General features: G+C 42.6%; 1 protein-coding gene across 1 annotated transcript in view; it reads left to right on the top strand.

Annotated features, from left to right (window-relative positions):
- Positions 1-17,959, top strand: part of adamts15a (ADAM metallopeptidase with thrombospondin type 1 motif, 15a) — a 28,921-nt gene extending 10,962 nt beyond the window's left edge. Inside the window, exons 4-8 of the mRNA XM_035781298.2 lie at positions 11,031-11,317; positions 11,779-11,956; positions 12,337-12,512; positions 14,348-14,523; positions 14,742-17,959. Coding sequence (XP_035637191.2) covers positions 11,031-11,317; positions 11,779-11,956; positions 12,337-12,512; positions 14,348-14,523; positions 14,742-15,543 — 1,619 coding nt within the window. The 3' untranslated portion in view covers positions 15,544-17,959. The remainder of the gene's footprint in view (positions 1-11,030; positions 11,318-11,778; positions 11,957-12,336; positions 12,513-14,347; positions 14,524-14,741) is intronic.
- The last annotated feature ends 943 nt before the right edge of the window (positions 17,960-18,902 follow it).

Raw genomic sequence — 18,902 nt, 5'->3', positions numbered from 1 at the left:
TTCTTGTGCGACCTCACTGAGCTAAAGGCTAGAGCTGCTGCTTTCAAGGAGTGGGACATTATCCGGACGCTCATAAGAAATCCCTCTTCAACCTTTGGCGAGCCATCAAAAAGGAAAAGCATCAATACAAGACTAAGATCGAATCCTACTACGCCGGCTCTGACGCACGTCGGATTCGGCAGGGCTTGCAAACTATCACGGATTACAAAGGGAAAACCAGCAGCGAACTGTCCCGTGACACGAGCCTACCAGATGAGCTAAACACCTTCTATGCTCGTTTCAAGGCAAGCAACACTGAACCATGCACGAGAGCACCAGCTGCTCCAGACGGCTGTGTGATCTCACTCTCCGTTGCCAATATGAGTAATTCCTTTAAACAGATTAATATTCACAAGGCCGGACTACCAGGATGTGTACTCAGAGCATGGGCTGACTAGCTGGCAAGTGTCTTCACTGACATTTTCAACCTCTCCCTGACAAAGTCTATAATATCTACATGTTTCATGCAGACCACCATATTCCCTGTACCAAGAATGCCAAGGCAACCTGTCTAATTGACTATCGCCCCGTAGCACTCACATCTCTAGCATGAAATGCATGGCTCACATCAACACCATCATCTGAGGCACCCTGGACCCAATTTGCATACCGCCCCAACAGATTCACAGATGATTCAATCTCTATTGCACTCCACACTGCCTTCTCCCACCTTGACAAGAGGAACAACTATGTGTGAATGTTGTTCATCGACTAAAACACCATGGTGCCCTTCAAGCTCATCACTAAGCTCAGGACCCTGGGACTGACCACCTCCCTCTGCAACTTGATCCTGGACTTCCTGACAGGCCGTCCGCAGGTGATGAGTGTAGGCAACAGCACAACCTCCACACTGACCCTCAACACATGGGCTCCTCAGGGGTGCGTGCTTAGTCACCTCCTGTACTCCCTGTTCACCCATGACTGCGTGGCCATGCATGACTTCAACACCATCATCAAGTTTACTGATGATGACTACACAACGGTGGTAGCTCTGATCATCAAAGATGATGAGACAGCCTATAAGAAGGAGGTCAGTGACCTGGAAGTGTGGTATCAGGAGAACCTTACCTCTCCTTGCCTAGTTAAAGGTTAAATAAAAAAATAAAAAATGTCAGCAAGACAAGAGTGCTGATCGTGGACTACAGGAAACGGAGGGCTGATCATGCCCCCATCCACATCGACGGGGCTGTAGTGGAGCAGGTTAAGACCTTCAAGGACCTCTATACCAGGCAGTGGAGAAAGGTACTAAAAGTTGCCAAAGACCCCAGCAGACACTGGGACACATGTTGGACAATAGAACCCAGATTCATACAATCAGTAGGTCTAGGCAGTGTTGTAATACTGGAGACTGTGACCGTTCTTGAGACCACATTTTTAGTGTCTCGGTCTTGTCCTGTCAGAAACATTTGTACTCAGTCAGCCGGCGGAGTAAAAAACACATAATTATCAGCCTCCATTTAATAAGCGCATACAACCGCTTCGCCAGGCCAAATATACACACTCCTTTCTTGAAACATTAATTCCTGCAGTCTTTATATCTATTATAGACATGTTTGCATAGTAGCGAACCTATTGGACCTAGGCCTTCATTGTGTGACAAGTTGGTGATGCTGAAACACAGCAACGGTAATACCAGAGCACTCATGTACGTAGGAGAGTGCACTTTTTGTAAAACAGATGATCCCCAGGTGAAGAAGAAAAAAAATGTATGGATAGCGGGGGCTATTTAAGCAATAAGACAGGTGAACTCAACAGGGTGGGGGGTGGACTCAACAGCCCTTAGCCGTGGTATATTGGCCATATATCACAAACCCCCGAGGTGCCTTATTGCTCTTATAAACTGGTTACCAATGTAATTAGAGCAGTAAAAATAAATGTTTTTGTCATACCCGTGGTATATGGCCTGATATACCAAGGCTGTCAGGGCTCGAACCATCCATTTTTTTAAATGCAGGTATATGCCGTATACCCACTTCTCTTTCAGTGGGCATTTGCATTTACTCACTTCTTAATCCCCAGTTATGTGTAACAAAATAGTGTAGTAGAGGTATACAATATCAAGTATGTAGTACAATAGTGGAATCCTGCCTACACAATTGCAAAACACGTGAAATATATTCACATGCACGCTGCTCACATAGCCTAACATCTTCTTCGATAACACCTGTTGCAGCCGCTGCAAACTAGCCAACAACAAAAGATAGCTAGCTAGACCCTGGGCAAACTACTGCTCGCTATTGCACAGCGATCTGTTGACCTTTGATAAGGCAGAAGTTTCCATACGTATTTTTGGTAAAAACGGTCCCACCCATTACAATTTCAAATGTGATTGGTTTATTCCACTGTCACTCCCAAATGTTGCCCTAATACAGTTGAATGGCATGTGCCTTCTATCCAGCTTCTCATGGCCTAGCTAATGGCTGAATTAGCTAGGTAGATTTATCTCGCCAAAGACAAAATCTGAACTGAAGATATTAAATCAGAACATGATTGAAAATAATAATATAATTGTAATTATTGTTGTTTTTATTATATTAGAAATCCTTAGCCCTCTGAAGGCGTAGACGGTCCACATTGTTCCCCGCTGTGTTTGGGTTAGTAATAATTGCCCTCAGCATGCATTTGTTTACCATTCTGAATGTCTATAGAATCCATATGTTCTTCTGAAATAGGCAGAAATACTGGACAAAGAATTACAATTATGGTCTTGAATGGGACTCGCTTTTTTATGTTCTCGGTATTGAATTGGTCTCGAACCTGCTTGTCCCTCTCCCGATCTCGGTGTCAACTCGGTCTCGACCTCCTCGATTTGCTCCGGTCTTGGTCTTGAATTTGTCTCGCTTTAGGTGGTCTCGAACACAACACTGGGCCTAGGCTACATAAAAAAACATACAAAAATCAATGAGTCTGATGCAACAGATCAGAAAATGTTGATGCACTATTAGTCTGTGTCTTCACATTATAAGCGCAACAATGTGCACAAGACAGTAGGCTACGCGTGAATGTTTGTTTCATAATGCAATTAGCATGAAAATACCATTGTCAAAGTGACAGATATGAAAATATCCTTTAGAAATTTAGAAAGAGGAGAGATCTAAAGATGCAACAACTAGCATGGGTTGCTAATACGACTAGGATTGTGCCTTTGGTTACTGGAAAATGAAAGAAAGTTGAAAACCAATAGAACATGAGAAAAATAGGCTACTGGTTTCAATGGCATATGGAAGTCTTTATAATATAATTGCCTATACAGATATGGTTGGATTTTGCCGAGACTACCTTGAAGCAAAGTATAATATGTAGTAAAACTTTCAGGTTTCAAACAAATAGCTATACTTTTTCAAAATGTGTATTGCCTCCAGCACATTGCAAAGTGTTGTGTGGCGCGCTGATGAAGCCTGCCTTCCATTGCCAATGCATTTAAAAGGCAAAAGGGAATCGCGCTTCAATTACGAGTTGAGATTTTTTTGTTGCTATTTTTAATCGTGGCCAGAAAAATTATTTTCAACGTGCGATTGCATTTCAAATGATTGAGCAACGATTGGGCTTATAAAAGCTGTGCGCGTGTGATAAATAAGATATCCTACATAACAAATATACACTACCGTTCAAAAGTTTGGGGTCACCTAGAAATGTCCTTGTTTTTGAAAGAAAAGCTCATTTTTGTATATATTTTTCTGTATATAGCCTTGTTATTGTTATTCTTATTGTGTTACTTTTTATTATTACTTTTTATTTGAGCCTACCATTATGGGCTATTAGCAGGACAATATACCTTAACCAACACCTCTCTGTATTTTGATACTTTGTAAATGGGAGCTCCGGAGTGGATGGGGGCTCTCGCAATGTAAAATGCGTGTTGCTACAGATGCAGGTTTGATACCTGTGCCGGCCGCCACCATATTTTTCGATCTAGTGTAGGCCTACCCATAGGCGACATGAGTCTCACTAGTGTTGAGTAATTTGCTGTTAAAGTGGTGTAGGTCTTATTTATTTAAAGAGCATATTGGAGTTAGAAGCAATATAGGATTTGAAGCAAAAGCCTACAACTATTTTAGCACCATTTCGCGCTGCTCTGAGACAAGCATGGGGACTGGTCTTGATAAATCGATTGAGGTTTTTATTTTCACTTAATCTCCATTTGGATATTGGTTAGACTATAATAAAAAATTAGGTCGCAGATATGTTATGCTCTTAGTGTAACCTTTATTTAACTAGGCAAGTCAGGTAAGAACAAATTCTTATTTACAAGAACAGCCTATTCCTTCCTCCCCGTCGGGGAATTGAACCCAGATCTCCCGCGTGCCCTGTCCACATGACATGGGGATTCTTTAGCTAAATAGCCAAGTACTGTACTGCCGACCGTCACGTTGTACAGCGCCATATTCTCCATTCCTTCCTAACGGAAACCCAGAGGGTTTTTTGTTTTTTCTTGGAATAGAAACACCATAATATTAATCTAATTAATTAAGCAAGTAACAATCCAAATTTGACACGCCTAATCATTCCAGGATGTTCCTTTATTTTGACGATTTTCTACATTGTAGAATAATAGTGAAGACATCACAACTATGAAATAACACATATGGAATCAGTTAAGAACAAATTCTTATTTACAAGGACAGCCTACTCCTTCCTCCCCGTCGGGGAATTGAACCCCAGTCTCCCTGTGCCTGCATTCTCTAGTACAGCCATCATTGAAGGTACTTGAGGTCACCGAGAAAGTCTGGTGATGGCCTGCTCTCCCTTATGTAAGAAATTAGGCACTTTCCCATGTTCACTACAGTGTGTATTGTAGGCTATGCTTACTTGTCAGACTGCACATTGGCCTAATAAACAAATGCAGGTGGCTTATATACATTTACATTTAAGTCATTTAGCAGACGCTCTTATCCAGAGCGACTTACAAATTGGTGCATTCACCTTATGACATCCAGTGGAACAGCCACTTTACAATAGTGCATCTAAATCTTTTAAGGGGGGGGGGGTGAGAAGGATTACTTTATCCTATCCTTATATCTTCAAAATGCTTTAAATGCTTTATTATCAAAATGTAAAAGCATGTACTTTACAGTACTGTATTTCCTCATCAGCATCTTTATGCTTTCATTAATAAAATAATGATAAAAATACTCTTTCAAAATGCAGATGTTGATTTAGCTTTGGATCCATAACGAATTACTATGAGAATAAATCACTGAATTACAGAAATATTGGAACAATATGTCTAATGAAGGCAAACAAATTGTTGCTTACTGGAAAATACTCTTTCAAACGCACATGGTCACGTTGTACATCATCATTATGGCCATTAGCAGTGCTATATATTTTGTCCTTTATTCAGATTACAATCGCTCACTGTTGTTTTAAAAAAAAATATATATATATATAGCCTTCCCGCTGTGGATGTCTATTTCAGCACCGTTTCTCGCTGCTATGAGACAAGCATAGAGAAACGAAAATGTTCAATTATATTCCATGATATTCTTAAGATATATCTTTTTAGATATACTGTAGGCTCATAGGCGAAATGAGTATTGGTCACACTACAATTAGGGTGTGAAAATGTTATGCCCCTTAGATATTAATTTAGAATCCTCCAATCTTCTTATGCTGTAGCCTACTCCCGACCGTCACGTTGTACAGTGAAATATTTTCCATTCCATCCTAAAGGAAACCCTGAGGGTTTCGTTTTTATTTTCCTCGGAATTTGAAACACCATAATGTACTATGTTATTACAAAAAAGGTTTTGCATTCTCTAGTAATGCCAATATGGGAGACTATCAAATGGTTCTCGAAGTTGCCCTCTGGTGGTCAAACTAGCACTAACTCGCATTAACATAAAAAATGGCTGACAATTAAATAACGTGCCATAGAATGCTGCAGCAAGGTATGCTGCAGTATGACACAACTTTTAATGGAGGAACCACTGTGTGTGCCAATTTTATTCCACAAAATTATGCAAATGAACCCATCGACCGATAAGCATGTGACCGGTCAAATGTATTGACTTGTTTTTCCATCAATGAATAGGCTAAAAATGATTATTTTACAATGTGATTTTTTCTTCTTCTCCCAGACAATTGGCCAGTGCTAATTTTATTTATCACCTTTTCTATTGTTTTTATCGTCCAAAAGCCGGCTATTACCTTCTAACAGAAACTCTACGCTGGAGAAGTGACGATTTTCATTGATCGGACATTTGAAAATGTATTGGTCATCTATGTGCATTGGGGAGTAACCCATTAGGGCGTCCACATACGCAGCCAGCGGCATCAAAAACCTAGGGCTATTGGCCAAATGTCACGCCCTGGCCATAGAGAGACTTTTTATTCTCTATTTTGGTTAGGCCAGGGTGTGACTAGGGTGGGCATTCTATGTCCTTTTTTTGTATGTTTTGTATTTCTATGTATTGGCCTGGTATGGTTCTCAATCAGGGACAGCTGTCTATCGTTGTCTCTGATTGAGAACCATACTTAGGTACCCTTTTCCCCCACCTGTTTTGTGGGAAGTTAACTTTGACTTTGTTCAGGGCACATAGCCCAAAGCTTCACGGTTTGGTTTTTGTTCTTTGTTTTGTCGGCATCATTTTTAATAAAGAGAAAATGTACGCTTACCATGCTGCACCTTGGTCCAGTCCTTCAGCCAGCCGTGACACCAAATGATTTACATGTTCTTAAAAACAGCCTACAACAAATTACAAAACACTATTCTATATGTTTTGATTTTCGATGTGTAGCATATGCAAAACTATAGCATATGGTTTTATTGAGTTTTACTTTCCTAAAATAATTATTGTCAACCTAACGGTTCAGCTGTTAGATTTGAGCACGAAATGCATCAGAAAATTGCATGCATATAGGCCTATAGACTTATGCATCCACTCTATGATATTAATATTTTAAAATAAAATGTAAAAAGAAGAGATGCTTAGGCCTAGCTCCAGAGAGAGAGATACAGATATGCCAGTGGCATGCTATGACACCGACATGCATTTATTTATCCTTGTCAGATAGGCTACTGCGTCTGCTATACAGATATAGACATAGGAGGCTAATTCGTAAATGTTTTACCCTAATATTTTTTAATAAAGATAAGCATGATATGTTAGATTATAGGATAATCTTTGGTAGGCCTAAAATGTTCTTCCTCAAGTTCTACTGTCATAGACAGTTGGAGTGCCAGTGCACACTGCCTTCATATCACACCACACCAAACTGTCAAAACCGTTTCTAAACTTAAGGTAATGTAACATCAGCATCAAGTCAAGTTATTGCGAAAGGGAAAATATCACAGCAAACACAACATTGCATTTGGAACTTCATTTGGCCAAAGAAAATGGCGGAAGAGAATGAAATAAAACACTTGCAAACTGGTTTAAACCTTCACCAAAGTTCTGAACAGGCTGTATTGCAGGAATTATCAAGAAAGGTCCTATAAGTAAGCCTTTCACTGTTAGTATGCCCCTTTTGTTTACGAAAGCATGTGACAAATACAATTTGATTTGAGTGTATTGAGAAGTTAGCTTCCAATTCAGTCTGGCCTTTTGATGTTGTGTAACACAGACCTGTCAAACCTGAATTATTATTAGACTTTTCCTGGAAACAGCTAGGCCCTCTGCTCTGTGCTTCTTCTTCTTATCGTTACTCCACTCTGCAGGGCTTTTGTCACTCAGGTGTGCTGTCTTAGGTAGGGTTGCACATTTTGGGGAATATTCAGAGGTGGAAAGATTCCGTGGGAATTAATGGAAATATATGCACATTAATATTAATACCATTTAAATTTAGATTTTTTTGTATTGGATATATTTACCATATCACATGGAGACAGAAACATAAACCTTTTACCTTGTCATAAGTTGACATAATGGTAAATGATAAATGCTTCCAATAGAAAACAAAACAGGTTTAGTTACGAATTGGACTTTAATTAAATTAGTTGACTATTCACACGTGGGATGATTTCACTGAACAATAAAATAAAAGGGAATATTGAATGATCCCCAATGATCCATCGCATCTCCCAAAAATCTTTTCAACATACATCTGTAAAATGATAGTTTATAAACAAAAACTTTGGTTGTTTTCCTCTCAGACTTCCCATGTCTTCTCCCTGGACCTCCTCAATGTCCACCTCTTGAACATCAGACTCTGAGGCCTCATCTTCACTGTCACTTTCCAACTTTGTTGAGGATGGCTCATTGTCAGGCTCAAAAAGCCTCAAATTTGCCTGGATGGCCACCAATTGTTCAACCCTTGTGTTGGTCAGCCTGTTGCGTGCTTTGGTGTGTGTGTTCCCAAACAAGAACCAGTTGTGCTCTGAGGCGACTGATGTTGGTGGGATTTGGAGGATGATGGAGGCCACAGGGGAAAGAGCCTCAGATCCATAAAGTCCCTTCCACCAGGTGGCTGATGAGATATGTTGGCACGACTGACATATTTGCATCTCCATCCCAAAGCCCTTGTTTGGAAGTGTACTTCGCCAGACTGCCAAGAACCTTGCCCTTATCCAGGCAAAGGTGGCGAGACACGGTAGTGATGACACCATAGGCCTTGTTGATCTCTGCACCAGACAGGATGCTTTAGCCAGTATACTTGGGGTCCAACATGTACGCTGTGGCGTGTATGGGGCTTCAGGCAGAAGTCGTCAAGCTTTTTGATGTATTTCAGAACAGCAGTGTCCTCTGCTTGGAGCAGCAGTGAAGTGGGCAGGGCAGTATGGAATTTCTTCTCTTACATCTGCAAGTAGAGTCTGAACATCAGACAGGATGGCATTGTCTCCCTCAATCCGTGCAATGGCTACTGCTATAGGTTTCAGGAGTTTCAGGCTGCTTACCACTCTCTCCCAAAATATATAATCCAGGAGGATCCTCTTGATGGGGCTGTCCATATCGGCAGACTGTGATATGGCCATTTCTTGGAGAGACTCTTTCCCCTCCAGGAGACTGTCAAACATGATGACAACACCACCCCAATGGGTGTTGCTGGGAAGCTTCAATGTGGTGCTCTTATTCTTCTCACTTTGCTTAGTAAGGTTGATTGCTGCTCTAATTGATGACCCTTCACATACCTAATTATTTCCTTGGTTCTCTTGTAGAGTGTATCCATTGTTTTCAGTGCCATGATGTCCTTGAGGAGCAGATTCAATACATGAGCAGCACAGCCAATGGGTGTGATGTGAGGGTAGGACTCCTCCTCTTTAGACCAAGCAGCCTTCATGTTCGCAGCATTGTCTGTCACCTGTGCAAATACCTTCTGTGGTCCAAGGTCATTGATGACTGCCTTCAGCTCATCTGCTATGTAGAGACCGGTGTGTCTGTTGTACCTTGTGTCTGTGCTCTTGTAGAATAATGGTTGAGGGGTGGAGATGATGTAGTTAATTATTCCTTGCCCACGAACATTCAACCACCTATCAGAGATGAATGCAATACAGTTTGCTTTCTCTATGATTTGCTTGACCTTCACTTGAACTCTGTTGAAGTCAGCAAATGAGTGGATAAAGCATGTCTGGTTGGAGGGGTGTATGCTGGGCGAAGAACATTCAGAAATCTCTTCCAATACACATTGCCTGTGAGTATCAGAGGTGAACCAGTTGCATACACATCTCAAGCAAGACATTCATCAGCATTTCTCTGACTATATTCCTCTATTGAGTCAAACAAATATCTGATTACAGGAGGACCATGAGCTGTTGCTATCGATAAGGTGTCTGATTCATAATTTCCCCCTCAAATATAAGTAGAGGGACTTTTGTCAGAGGTTGCTTGTTGTGAGCGCTGAGGGAACTTTATGCACTTCACCAGATGATTCTGCATCTTTGTTGCATTCTTCACATATGATTTGGCACAGTATTTGCAAATGTACACAGCTTTTCCTTCTACATTAGCTGCAGTGAAATATCTCCACACATCAATGCCTGTGGATTTTCCTGTAAAGATTAGAAAAAATAAATACAATTCCATGTATAGATAAATAGTTCAGCAGTTAGATTAAACAACTTCTTTGTAAGATAAATGTTTTAAAATGAATGGAATGTATGGATACAGGTGAATTAACACACTCCTCAGCAGTTAGCACACTCCTCAGTTCGCAAGCTAAAACCCACATGGTAGCAAAAACTAACTAGCAGAAATTGTTAACAAGTTAGAAATCATTTAAACACACTTTGCTGTAAGCTGCTATTTCACCAGAAAGATTCCGACCCTTTGCAACCCTAGCCTTAGGTCAATGAATTTGCATATATCTGTTTGTGTGTGTGTGTGTGTGTGTGTGTGTGTGTGTGTGTGTGTGTGTGTGTGTGTGTGTGTGTGTGTGTGTGTGTGTGTGTGTGTGTGTGTGTGTGTGTGTGTGTGTGTGTGTGTGTGTGTGTGTGTGTGTACATGTCTGTGTGTTCACATGTGTGTGTGTGCATGTCTGTGTGCTTGTGTGTGTGTGTGATCGTTACTCTACTCAGCAGGGCAGAGGCAGACATTAGGCAGACGTCTATGGAACAGCACACTAATGGGTTAAACTAGACTTGGCTGAGTCAAGAAATTGTGTGTGTATGTTTTAGGAGGTAGACGTACCACCTCCTGTGTGTGTGTGTGTGTGTGTGTGTGTGTGTGTGTGTGTGTGTTTGGTCTTTAACAGCTAAGTGTAATGAACCATCAGCAGTTTCTGAAGCGCCGTCTTCAAAGGGGTCGACGTCACGGGGTCACGACTGGGTGACTGGCTGAGAGGCTGTGCACTTGTTTAATCTGCACACACGTGCACACACGCAGAGATACACACGTACCCACTCACACAAACATTTGAAAATCCTCACGTGCAAAGTGTTTCACTACAGAAAAATAAAAAAAGAGAAAGGATGCAAAAAGACAGAGCAGTTAAACACTTGAATTGAAGGCACTTGAAGTACAATAAACTCAGCCTTACTAAGAGTTGGAGTAAAACACCTCTGTTGGTTTAGCTGTGTAACTCATGGCCTGTATTTCTCTCTCTCTGTTCACTAGGTGAGTGTCTGCTGGATCAGCCCCTGAAGCCTCTGGCCCTGCCTGAAGTCCTCCCTGGATCCTCCTACAGCCTGGACCGGCAGTGTGAACTGGCCTTCGGAGATGGCTCCAAGCCCTGTCCCTTCATGCAGCCGCCCTGTGGTCGGCTCTGGTGTACAGGGAAGTCCCGGGGCCAGCTGGTGTGTCAGACACGTCACTTCCCCTGGGCTGATGGCACCGCCTGTGGGGATGGAAAGTTGTGTATGAGGGGCGTCTGCATGGATAAGATGGATATACACAAGACTAAGGTAAGGCTGTGAGATATGCACATGTGCATGCACATGCAGGTGGGCAGGCACACACACACACACACACACACACACACACACACACACACACACACACACACACACACACACACACACACACACACACACACACACACACACACACACACACACACACACACACACACACACACACACTCGCTCGTCCAACACTCGTCAACACACTTCAAACACTTCAAGCTTTCAAGCAATTCTCACACCAGTGTGAGATATGTCATGTCAGTCGAGATGTGAATGTCCTTCCACTGTGGTGTGAATGACGCAAGCCCCATGTTGTCAAACATACTTATTTAGGTATTTTACTCACGCTGGAGCATTGGCCACTGACATAGGCCATGTTGTCATATCGCTTATAAGAACCATGTAATAACACTTTAATAACTGTTATAGCCGTATAATAACCTGTTATAACCTCACCCCAGGTGGACGGGCGGTGGGGGAGGTGGGGTTCGTTTGGCTCCTGCTCCCGTACGTGTGGAGGGGGTGTCCAACTGGCCAAGAGGGAGTGTAACAACCCAGTGCCCTCCAACGGGGGCAAATACTGCCAAGGGGTCCGGGTCAAGTACCGCTCCTGTAGCCTGAACACCTGCTCTGACACAGGTAAGAATCGGCCCAAGACCTATATTTAATTACTTAATCCTCTCTATTCCCTTTGGGACATTTTGTAAGGTCAATGAGCTCACTCCACTTCTTCCGGACCATGGCAACATGTTGTACCTTGCTCCAAGAGAGGTGATCCCTGCCAGGTCATCTTTTTATTTTTATATTTGTATTTTTTTCACCTTTATTTAACCAGGTAGGCAAGTTGAGAACAAGTTCTCATTTACAATTGCGACCTGGCCTCTCAAAACCTATAACTACTTTACTCTATTACTTTTACTTTGTTACATTTTGTTTTACTGGGACAGTACACATTAAATCAACATGACTGTATGGTTGGTCCTCACCTCTAACATCTGACCTCTCTCTCCCTGTTTTAGGTAAAAGCTACCGCGAGGAGCAGTGTGAGGCGTTTAACGGGTTCAGCCTCAACACCAACCGGCTTACCCCCTCGGTCGTCTGGGTCCCCAAGTACTCCGGGGTCTCCCCCAAGGACAAGTGCAAGCTCATTTGCAGGGCCAACGGCACCGGATACTTCTACGTCCTTGCACCCAAGGTTAGTTGGCAGCCACCTTCCTATTCTATTTTATTCTATTCTATTTTATACCCTCAAACCTAAGGTTAGCAACAGGCACATTTGAAACCATGAAGACATGGTATGTGTGCTAGAAGCAGCATTGTTAAGCACTACACATCAGAGGTCTTCTCGGATACCGAAATTGCGATTCGAATGGAATCGGATCCATTACATTCCCACCGACACTGACAGGACCAGGTCATTTTTAGCTTGAGCACGCATAAAAGTACCTGGTCTGTGTGTAAATGTAAGCAGTAGTTCCTCACTGGGTTTGAAAGATCTTTCCAACACTCTCCTTCTCGATAGGCGTAAGTAACCACTGCGCCTTGGTATGAAATAGCAACATATTGCTGATCTCATATCTCCAGTGGAAACATCATGGAATATGCTACCTGAACACTTCCCCCTTGGGAGGGCCCAGTTGAAACAATGTAGCATGTCCGCTTCAGCGAGAGATCAAGCCAGTCAGAGAAAGAGGCACACAGGCAGAGGATAGAGATTCATGCTTTTGATAACTGCCATGTGTAGCAAACGTGATTCATGGGGAATATTTATTTTCATCAGGATATTTTCTTCTTCAAAATACAGTTTTGGATCTGGTCGGTATTTCACATATTGTCAGACAGATCCGAAATCCCTGGCGACCGAGCGTGATCCAACCCGGGGTCAAAGGGTCAACTACAGAATATCTGACCTGTTCGAATATCGTGTCGGATCTCGGGTAATCGGGTTAGGGTATATCCGTGAAGACCTCTCCTACACATGTCCAGACCACCTGAGATATGTTCTTGTCCAGAATTACTAAAGCCCCCCCCCACACACACACACACAGATGAACTGACCTAAGAGAGCAGCGTCTAAGAAGAAAGGAATGAGGAGGGAATGTAGTAGAGAGAGAAAGAGGGCATGGAGACAAGGCTTATCTTGTTCAGATAGAGTGGTGTGGACTGAGACAGAGCAGGAGCCTCAGTCACGGCATGGAGTTGCGGGTTCCACAGTCCACAAACTCCGCTTCACATTGCCGTCACACTATCAGGCTTTCAGAGCAGGGGCAGATATGCAGAGAGACATGAAGGGGTAAGAGCTCTTACTGGTCAATACTGGAACAGAGTTTCTGAGAACAAGTGTTTATTTAACCCTCCTGTTGTGTTCGTTTCATGTTAATTAATTCTGTGTTCCCAGTCCAACATGACCACCCCATTATAGCTAATGTTATCACCTAATGTTGTGTTAGATCTTTTTATCAACTTAAGTTCTTGTGAACATTACAAGGCCTGTAGGCCTCATTGACCTGAGCTCACACAACTCGTTTTTGAGTTTAAAAAAAAGCATAATGTATGGATTATTTTGACTCTAACAAATACTCAGATGAAACATATTGTGCTATTTATCACATGACTACTTTGTGTCAAAGTTTAACAAGGCCTCTCTCCTCCTCACCAGTGTCATGATCAAATATATGATCAAGAGCCTCACATACAGTATATCGTTTGGTCATTGTGCTGCCACAGAATGAATTGTGAGCAAGGCCTCAAAAAGGTTTCATATACCAGAGCTGCGAGAAAAGTTCTATATATTATTGAAACAACGTTGTGAATGTTTGTGAGAATGCCAACAGGTGTGGTTCCTGTGGCAGAAAGATTCTATTGGGGAAAGGTTCCCAGAAGGACAGATTTTTACCTTGTCAGCTCAGGGATTTGAATTTGCAACCTTTCGGTTACTAGTCCAACACTCAAACCACTAGGCTACCCTGCCGCTATTGATGTTGCATAACATTTGTTGAGTAATAAAATACATCTATCTCTGTATCCCAGGTGGTGGATGGGACCCCATGTTCTCCAGACTCCTCAGCAGTGTGTGTCCAGGGGAAGTGTATCAAGGCTGGTTGTGACGGCAAGCTGGGCTCCAACAAGAAGTTTGACAAGTGTGGCACCTGTGGAGGTGACAACAAGAGCTGCAAGAAGGTGTCAGGACTCTTCACCAAACCCATGTGAGTTCTCGGACCATTTATGCAATTTCCCGTAGGTGTTTAGAGAACCATCTTGTAATGCATGGAAGTCGTCATTGTTTACAAGTGACACAAATTCCTATAACAGGAATGGATTGGATGAATTCCATGTAAAAGGGATGGTTTTGTTAACATTACTGTAACTGTTTAAATAACAGTGGTTTTACTGATTTATGAATGTATTCTATTTTCCCCCAAAGACACGGTTATAACTTTGTGGTTATGCTTCCGGTGGGGGCATCCAACATAGACGTACGGCAGCGCGGCTACAAGGGCCTGGTGAGTGATGACAACTACCTGGCGGTGAAGAACAGCCAGGGCCAGTACCTGCTTAACGGGAACTATGTGGTTTCTGCTGTGGAGAGGGACATCATCGTGAAGGGTAGCCTGCTGAGGTACAGCGGTACGGCCGGCCTGGCAGAGACCTTGCTGGCTGTGAAGCCGCTCCGCGAGGCCCTCACTGTGGAGGTCCTGTCTGTCGGTCAAATGACCCCTCCCCGCATCCGCTACTCCTTCTACCTGGCCCGCGAGAGCAAGGACAAGAAGAAAGAGGAACGGGCGAGGTCACATAACAGTGTTCTAGCGGAGGACGTGGGCGGTGGGCAGAAGGGAGGAGAAGGAGGGGATCTCCTGAAGAAGTCCTCATACAGTATTGAGGGACCCATTCCAGGTAAATGGTCCGCGGCCATGTGGGACGAGTGTTCGGTGACGTGTGGGAGAGGGGTGCAAGGGAGGCTGGTGCAGTGCCTGGGGCCGGATGGAGAGCCAGGGCTGGACTGTGACTCCATCGTGAGGCCCTCGGGTACCAGGGTGTGTGGGGACCCTTGTCCGGTGTGGGAGATTGGGGAGTGGTCGCCCTGCTCCAGGAGTTGCGGGAAAGGCTTCAAGAGGCGGCCGCTGCGCTGTACCACGCAGACGGGGTTGCAGCTGCCCCGGGACCACTGCAGTGCGGGGAAACGCAAGCCACAAGAACTAGACTTCTGTCACCTAAAGCCTTGTTAACACACCATGGACCCTCCTTTTGTTGCCTCCTAGTCTACAGTACTATCCCTCCTCAATGGACTGGTGTGTTTTTCAAAAATGCATTTGACAAAGAAAAGACAAAACCAACAAGAATAAACAATCCCAATAATGATCCTGAACTTTGTTTCTGGTGTATCTGGCATCTGCCTGCAAAATGGGACAAATGTGAAGAATGAAGGACCCAATGTTGTTGGAAAGACAGAGACTGAGAGGGAACTGTGCTGTAATCTTTAGGTCATTGGTTAGTTGGTTACCGGTAACACTTTTGAAGAGCCAATATTACAGAAACAGTTGGTGTTGTTTGTATTTTTTGTTACAATCCCAATGTATTCTAGATTGTATTCTAGAATGTCCATATGCCAGCAATCCATCCAGTTGACCTGATGAATCTGGAACCAATGCACCGCACCATCTTGTCCCTCTCTGGTGTTGTAAAGTTCAGGTTCTGTGGGACATAGCAGAACTCTAAGTTGCTCGCGAGCCAACTGTCCACACAGCTTTCTCACCTACTTATCCTGAAGCCAGACATTGTGGGAAAATATAAAGAAAACATACAGTATGGAAAAACCATCTGCGACCTGGACCAAGATCATAATGCCCTTGTACTGCATGAGAATACTTTATACTGCAAAAATACTTATTGTATCCCCTTTACGTCCAGAGGTAGAATAAGAATCAGGAGAAATTGTTGTACTATACAGAGTATTGTGCTGAGTATTATTGCACCGGATATTACCAGTAGATACAGTGTCATGGTAATTATTCCACACCTGGTTCATACAGTATCATGGGTAATTATTCCACACCTGGTTCTAGAATGAACATGTTCTTATTAGGAAAATAAATTTGGTAAGCATAGAATGTGATGATAGGATGTCTGTTCCGTGATCCGTGAAAATAATTGTTTTCCTATGGTGTTCTGCTCCTCCACGACATGAAAATATGCCGACACATTTTTTTTAGCAATGACAAAAAGGGGTAGTGCAATGGGGATATCATATCTGTTTCCCTTGTGTTCCTCTTGCAAACAATACAGAAGAGCAGAAATAAACCTGTCCTTGGATGCGGCACAAGACATTCACTTTCTACAGAACTTGAGACAGCAGAACTTGAGTAACGGAAACTGTTACAGAAATAGATGCAAAAATCGTCAAAGTCACATACAGTAGTGTAGTCAGTCCCTAGAAGCGAACTGGGACAGGAAAAAGGAAACTCGCTACCGACGCCTCTGTAGTAGTCTGCACTCTGTCACCACCACACCAGTGTGTTAGCGAGAGAGAGAGCTTTCAGCGATGTCATCATCCTCCTACGTTAGGCTACGCCCAGGGCCACACTAAGTTAGGCTGCGCCCCAGCCCCTGACTTCACCGGCCGTTATCACGTTGTTCAGCTCAGTTTAGCAGAGACCGATGTTGACTCAGCCTGTTTGATTCTCCCTCCCTCTACACGGATTGAAGTGGATTTAACAAGTGAAATCAATAAGGGAGCATAGCTTTCACCTAAATTCACCTGGCCAGTCTATGTCATGGAAAGAGCAGGTGTCCACGATGTTTTGTACACTCCGTGTACACCGTCCAACGGAATGCTAACTTGCAGATACCTTCTCCCTTTCATTCTCCCTTTCCCCACCATCCCCTCCACACATGCACATGGACAGACAGTGTGTTCCAATATCTGCACTGGCACACCACACGGAATTAAGCAGTGGGTGTCGGGCATGCATTCTTCCAAGTAGTGTGTTAGTATAGATGCAGTATTTGAACTTGTACTAGGACATAGCAAGCATGTAAGCATCTTTATCACTGGGTTTGATTGTGTGTTCATTGTTGCCCCTATCATTCCGATTGTTGAGCCAGCGGTACAGCTTCTGAAATCCTGTCAACGTGTTTGGCTTTAGTTGCCATAGCCAAGTTATTATCATTGAAATGAAATCATCAAAGTGGTATAGAAAACTGTCCTACTAATCTTTCTGAGACTGTGACAGAATGTGTGTTCTGTTGGAGCTCTCTGTTCCATCCTGTCCACAGCCGGAGCCCTAAGGCGAGAGGCAAGCTGTTCTTTGTACACAGTTAATGAAACCCCCTGTAATCCATTATATGCTTCTTGTTTTGGTTCTTCAGAGGGACCACATTGTCCATCTACACGATGGTTCCTGTATTACTTGGAATATTTTATTTGTCATTTATCTTTTGCACTTTGTACAGCAAAAGAGTGCAATGTCATGTCCTTGCATGGGCTGTCTTTGTATACTATGTATACATCCATTCCGCTTTGCGCAAAATAAGTATTGTAAATACTTTTTCATGTTTTTTCGGGGAGGGTTTGTCTACGCTGGCAAATTTTTTATTGTATTTGACATCAAGATATTTATTCCAAATAAAAACATTTACACATCTGTTCACTCCCCCTTTTCCCCTCTTCAAAATATATTTGATTCTCACAGTCGTCCTCAGGCTTGTTGCCAACGATAAATGAAAAAGCTTCCCACTGGGTACAAACTGGTTGACTCAATGTAATTTGTCAATGTTTTGTGACATTGTGAAAAAATGTGAAAAATACATTAGATTTGAAAAAGTCATCAATGTAAACTGTTGTTTTCGGGGTAAAATTTAAACCACAGGATTATGTCATCATGGTAAACATACACAAATCCACCTCAACCAAAAATACAAGTTAAAGAATGGGACTAAATCAAATCAAACTTTATTTAAAGTGCATTTAAAGTTCGATTTGATTTAGTCATATTATTTAACTTCGATTTTTGGTTGAGATGGAAACATGAATTCAACATATAAATTATTTTTTTTGTAGACAAACTGGAATTACAGCCAGTGGCACAGATGGAACTATCCAAGCAGAAGATTCATCTCTTTCAAACTAATGTAACATTCAACTTTAAAATGATGAACACATTCATAGCCACATTGAGGCCAGTGTCTAACTATGCATTTCTTCTTATGAATCATATAAAGTGTGCATGTTCAAGATAGCATGCATAGGTCGTTGCAGGTCTATGGAGATCTTCACAATTGTTGTAATAATCTGTGCAAAATCTCAAACGGCATTGATCACTTGCACCATGTACTTTTAATGTAATCTCAACTCCAATCCAGGTCACTTGGTTCTGACCAAGCACCGTGATAACACATGAATCTGTTGCAAAAATAAACAAAATATCTGACATTGTATTCCCATTTGAACGTTGCTGTCAAATATTATCCACTTTGAAATGACATGGCGTGCCCAGTGGGATATGTATACAATATACAAAGTTTTTTTTTTCTCTCTCTCTCTCTCTCTCTTGTAGTTGTGTCTGTTAGTCATATGTTTATAGCATAT

Source organism: Oncorhynchus keta, chromosome 11 (genome assembly GCF_023373465.1).
Source record: "Oncorhynchus keta strain PuntledgeMale-10-30-2019 chromosome 11, Oket_V2, whole genome shotgun sequence".
In the NCBI taxonomy this organism is placed as follows: Eukaryota; Metazoa; Chordata; class Actinopteri; order Salmoniformes; family Salmonidae; genus Oncorhynchus; species Oncorhynchus keta.
This window is presented reverse-complemented; position numbering and strand designations above follow the sequence as displayed.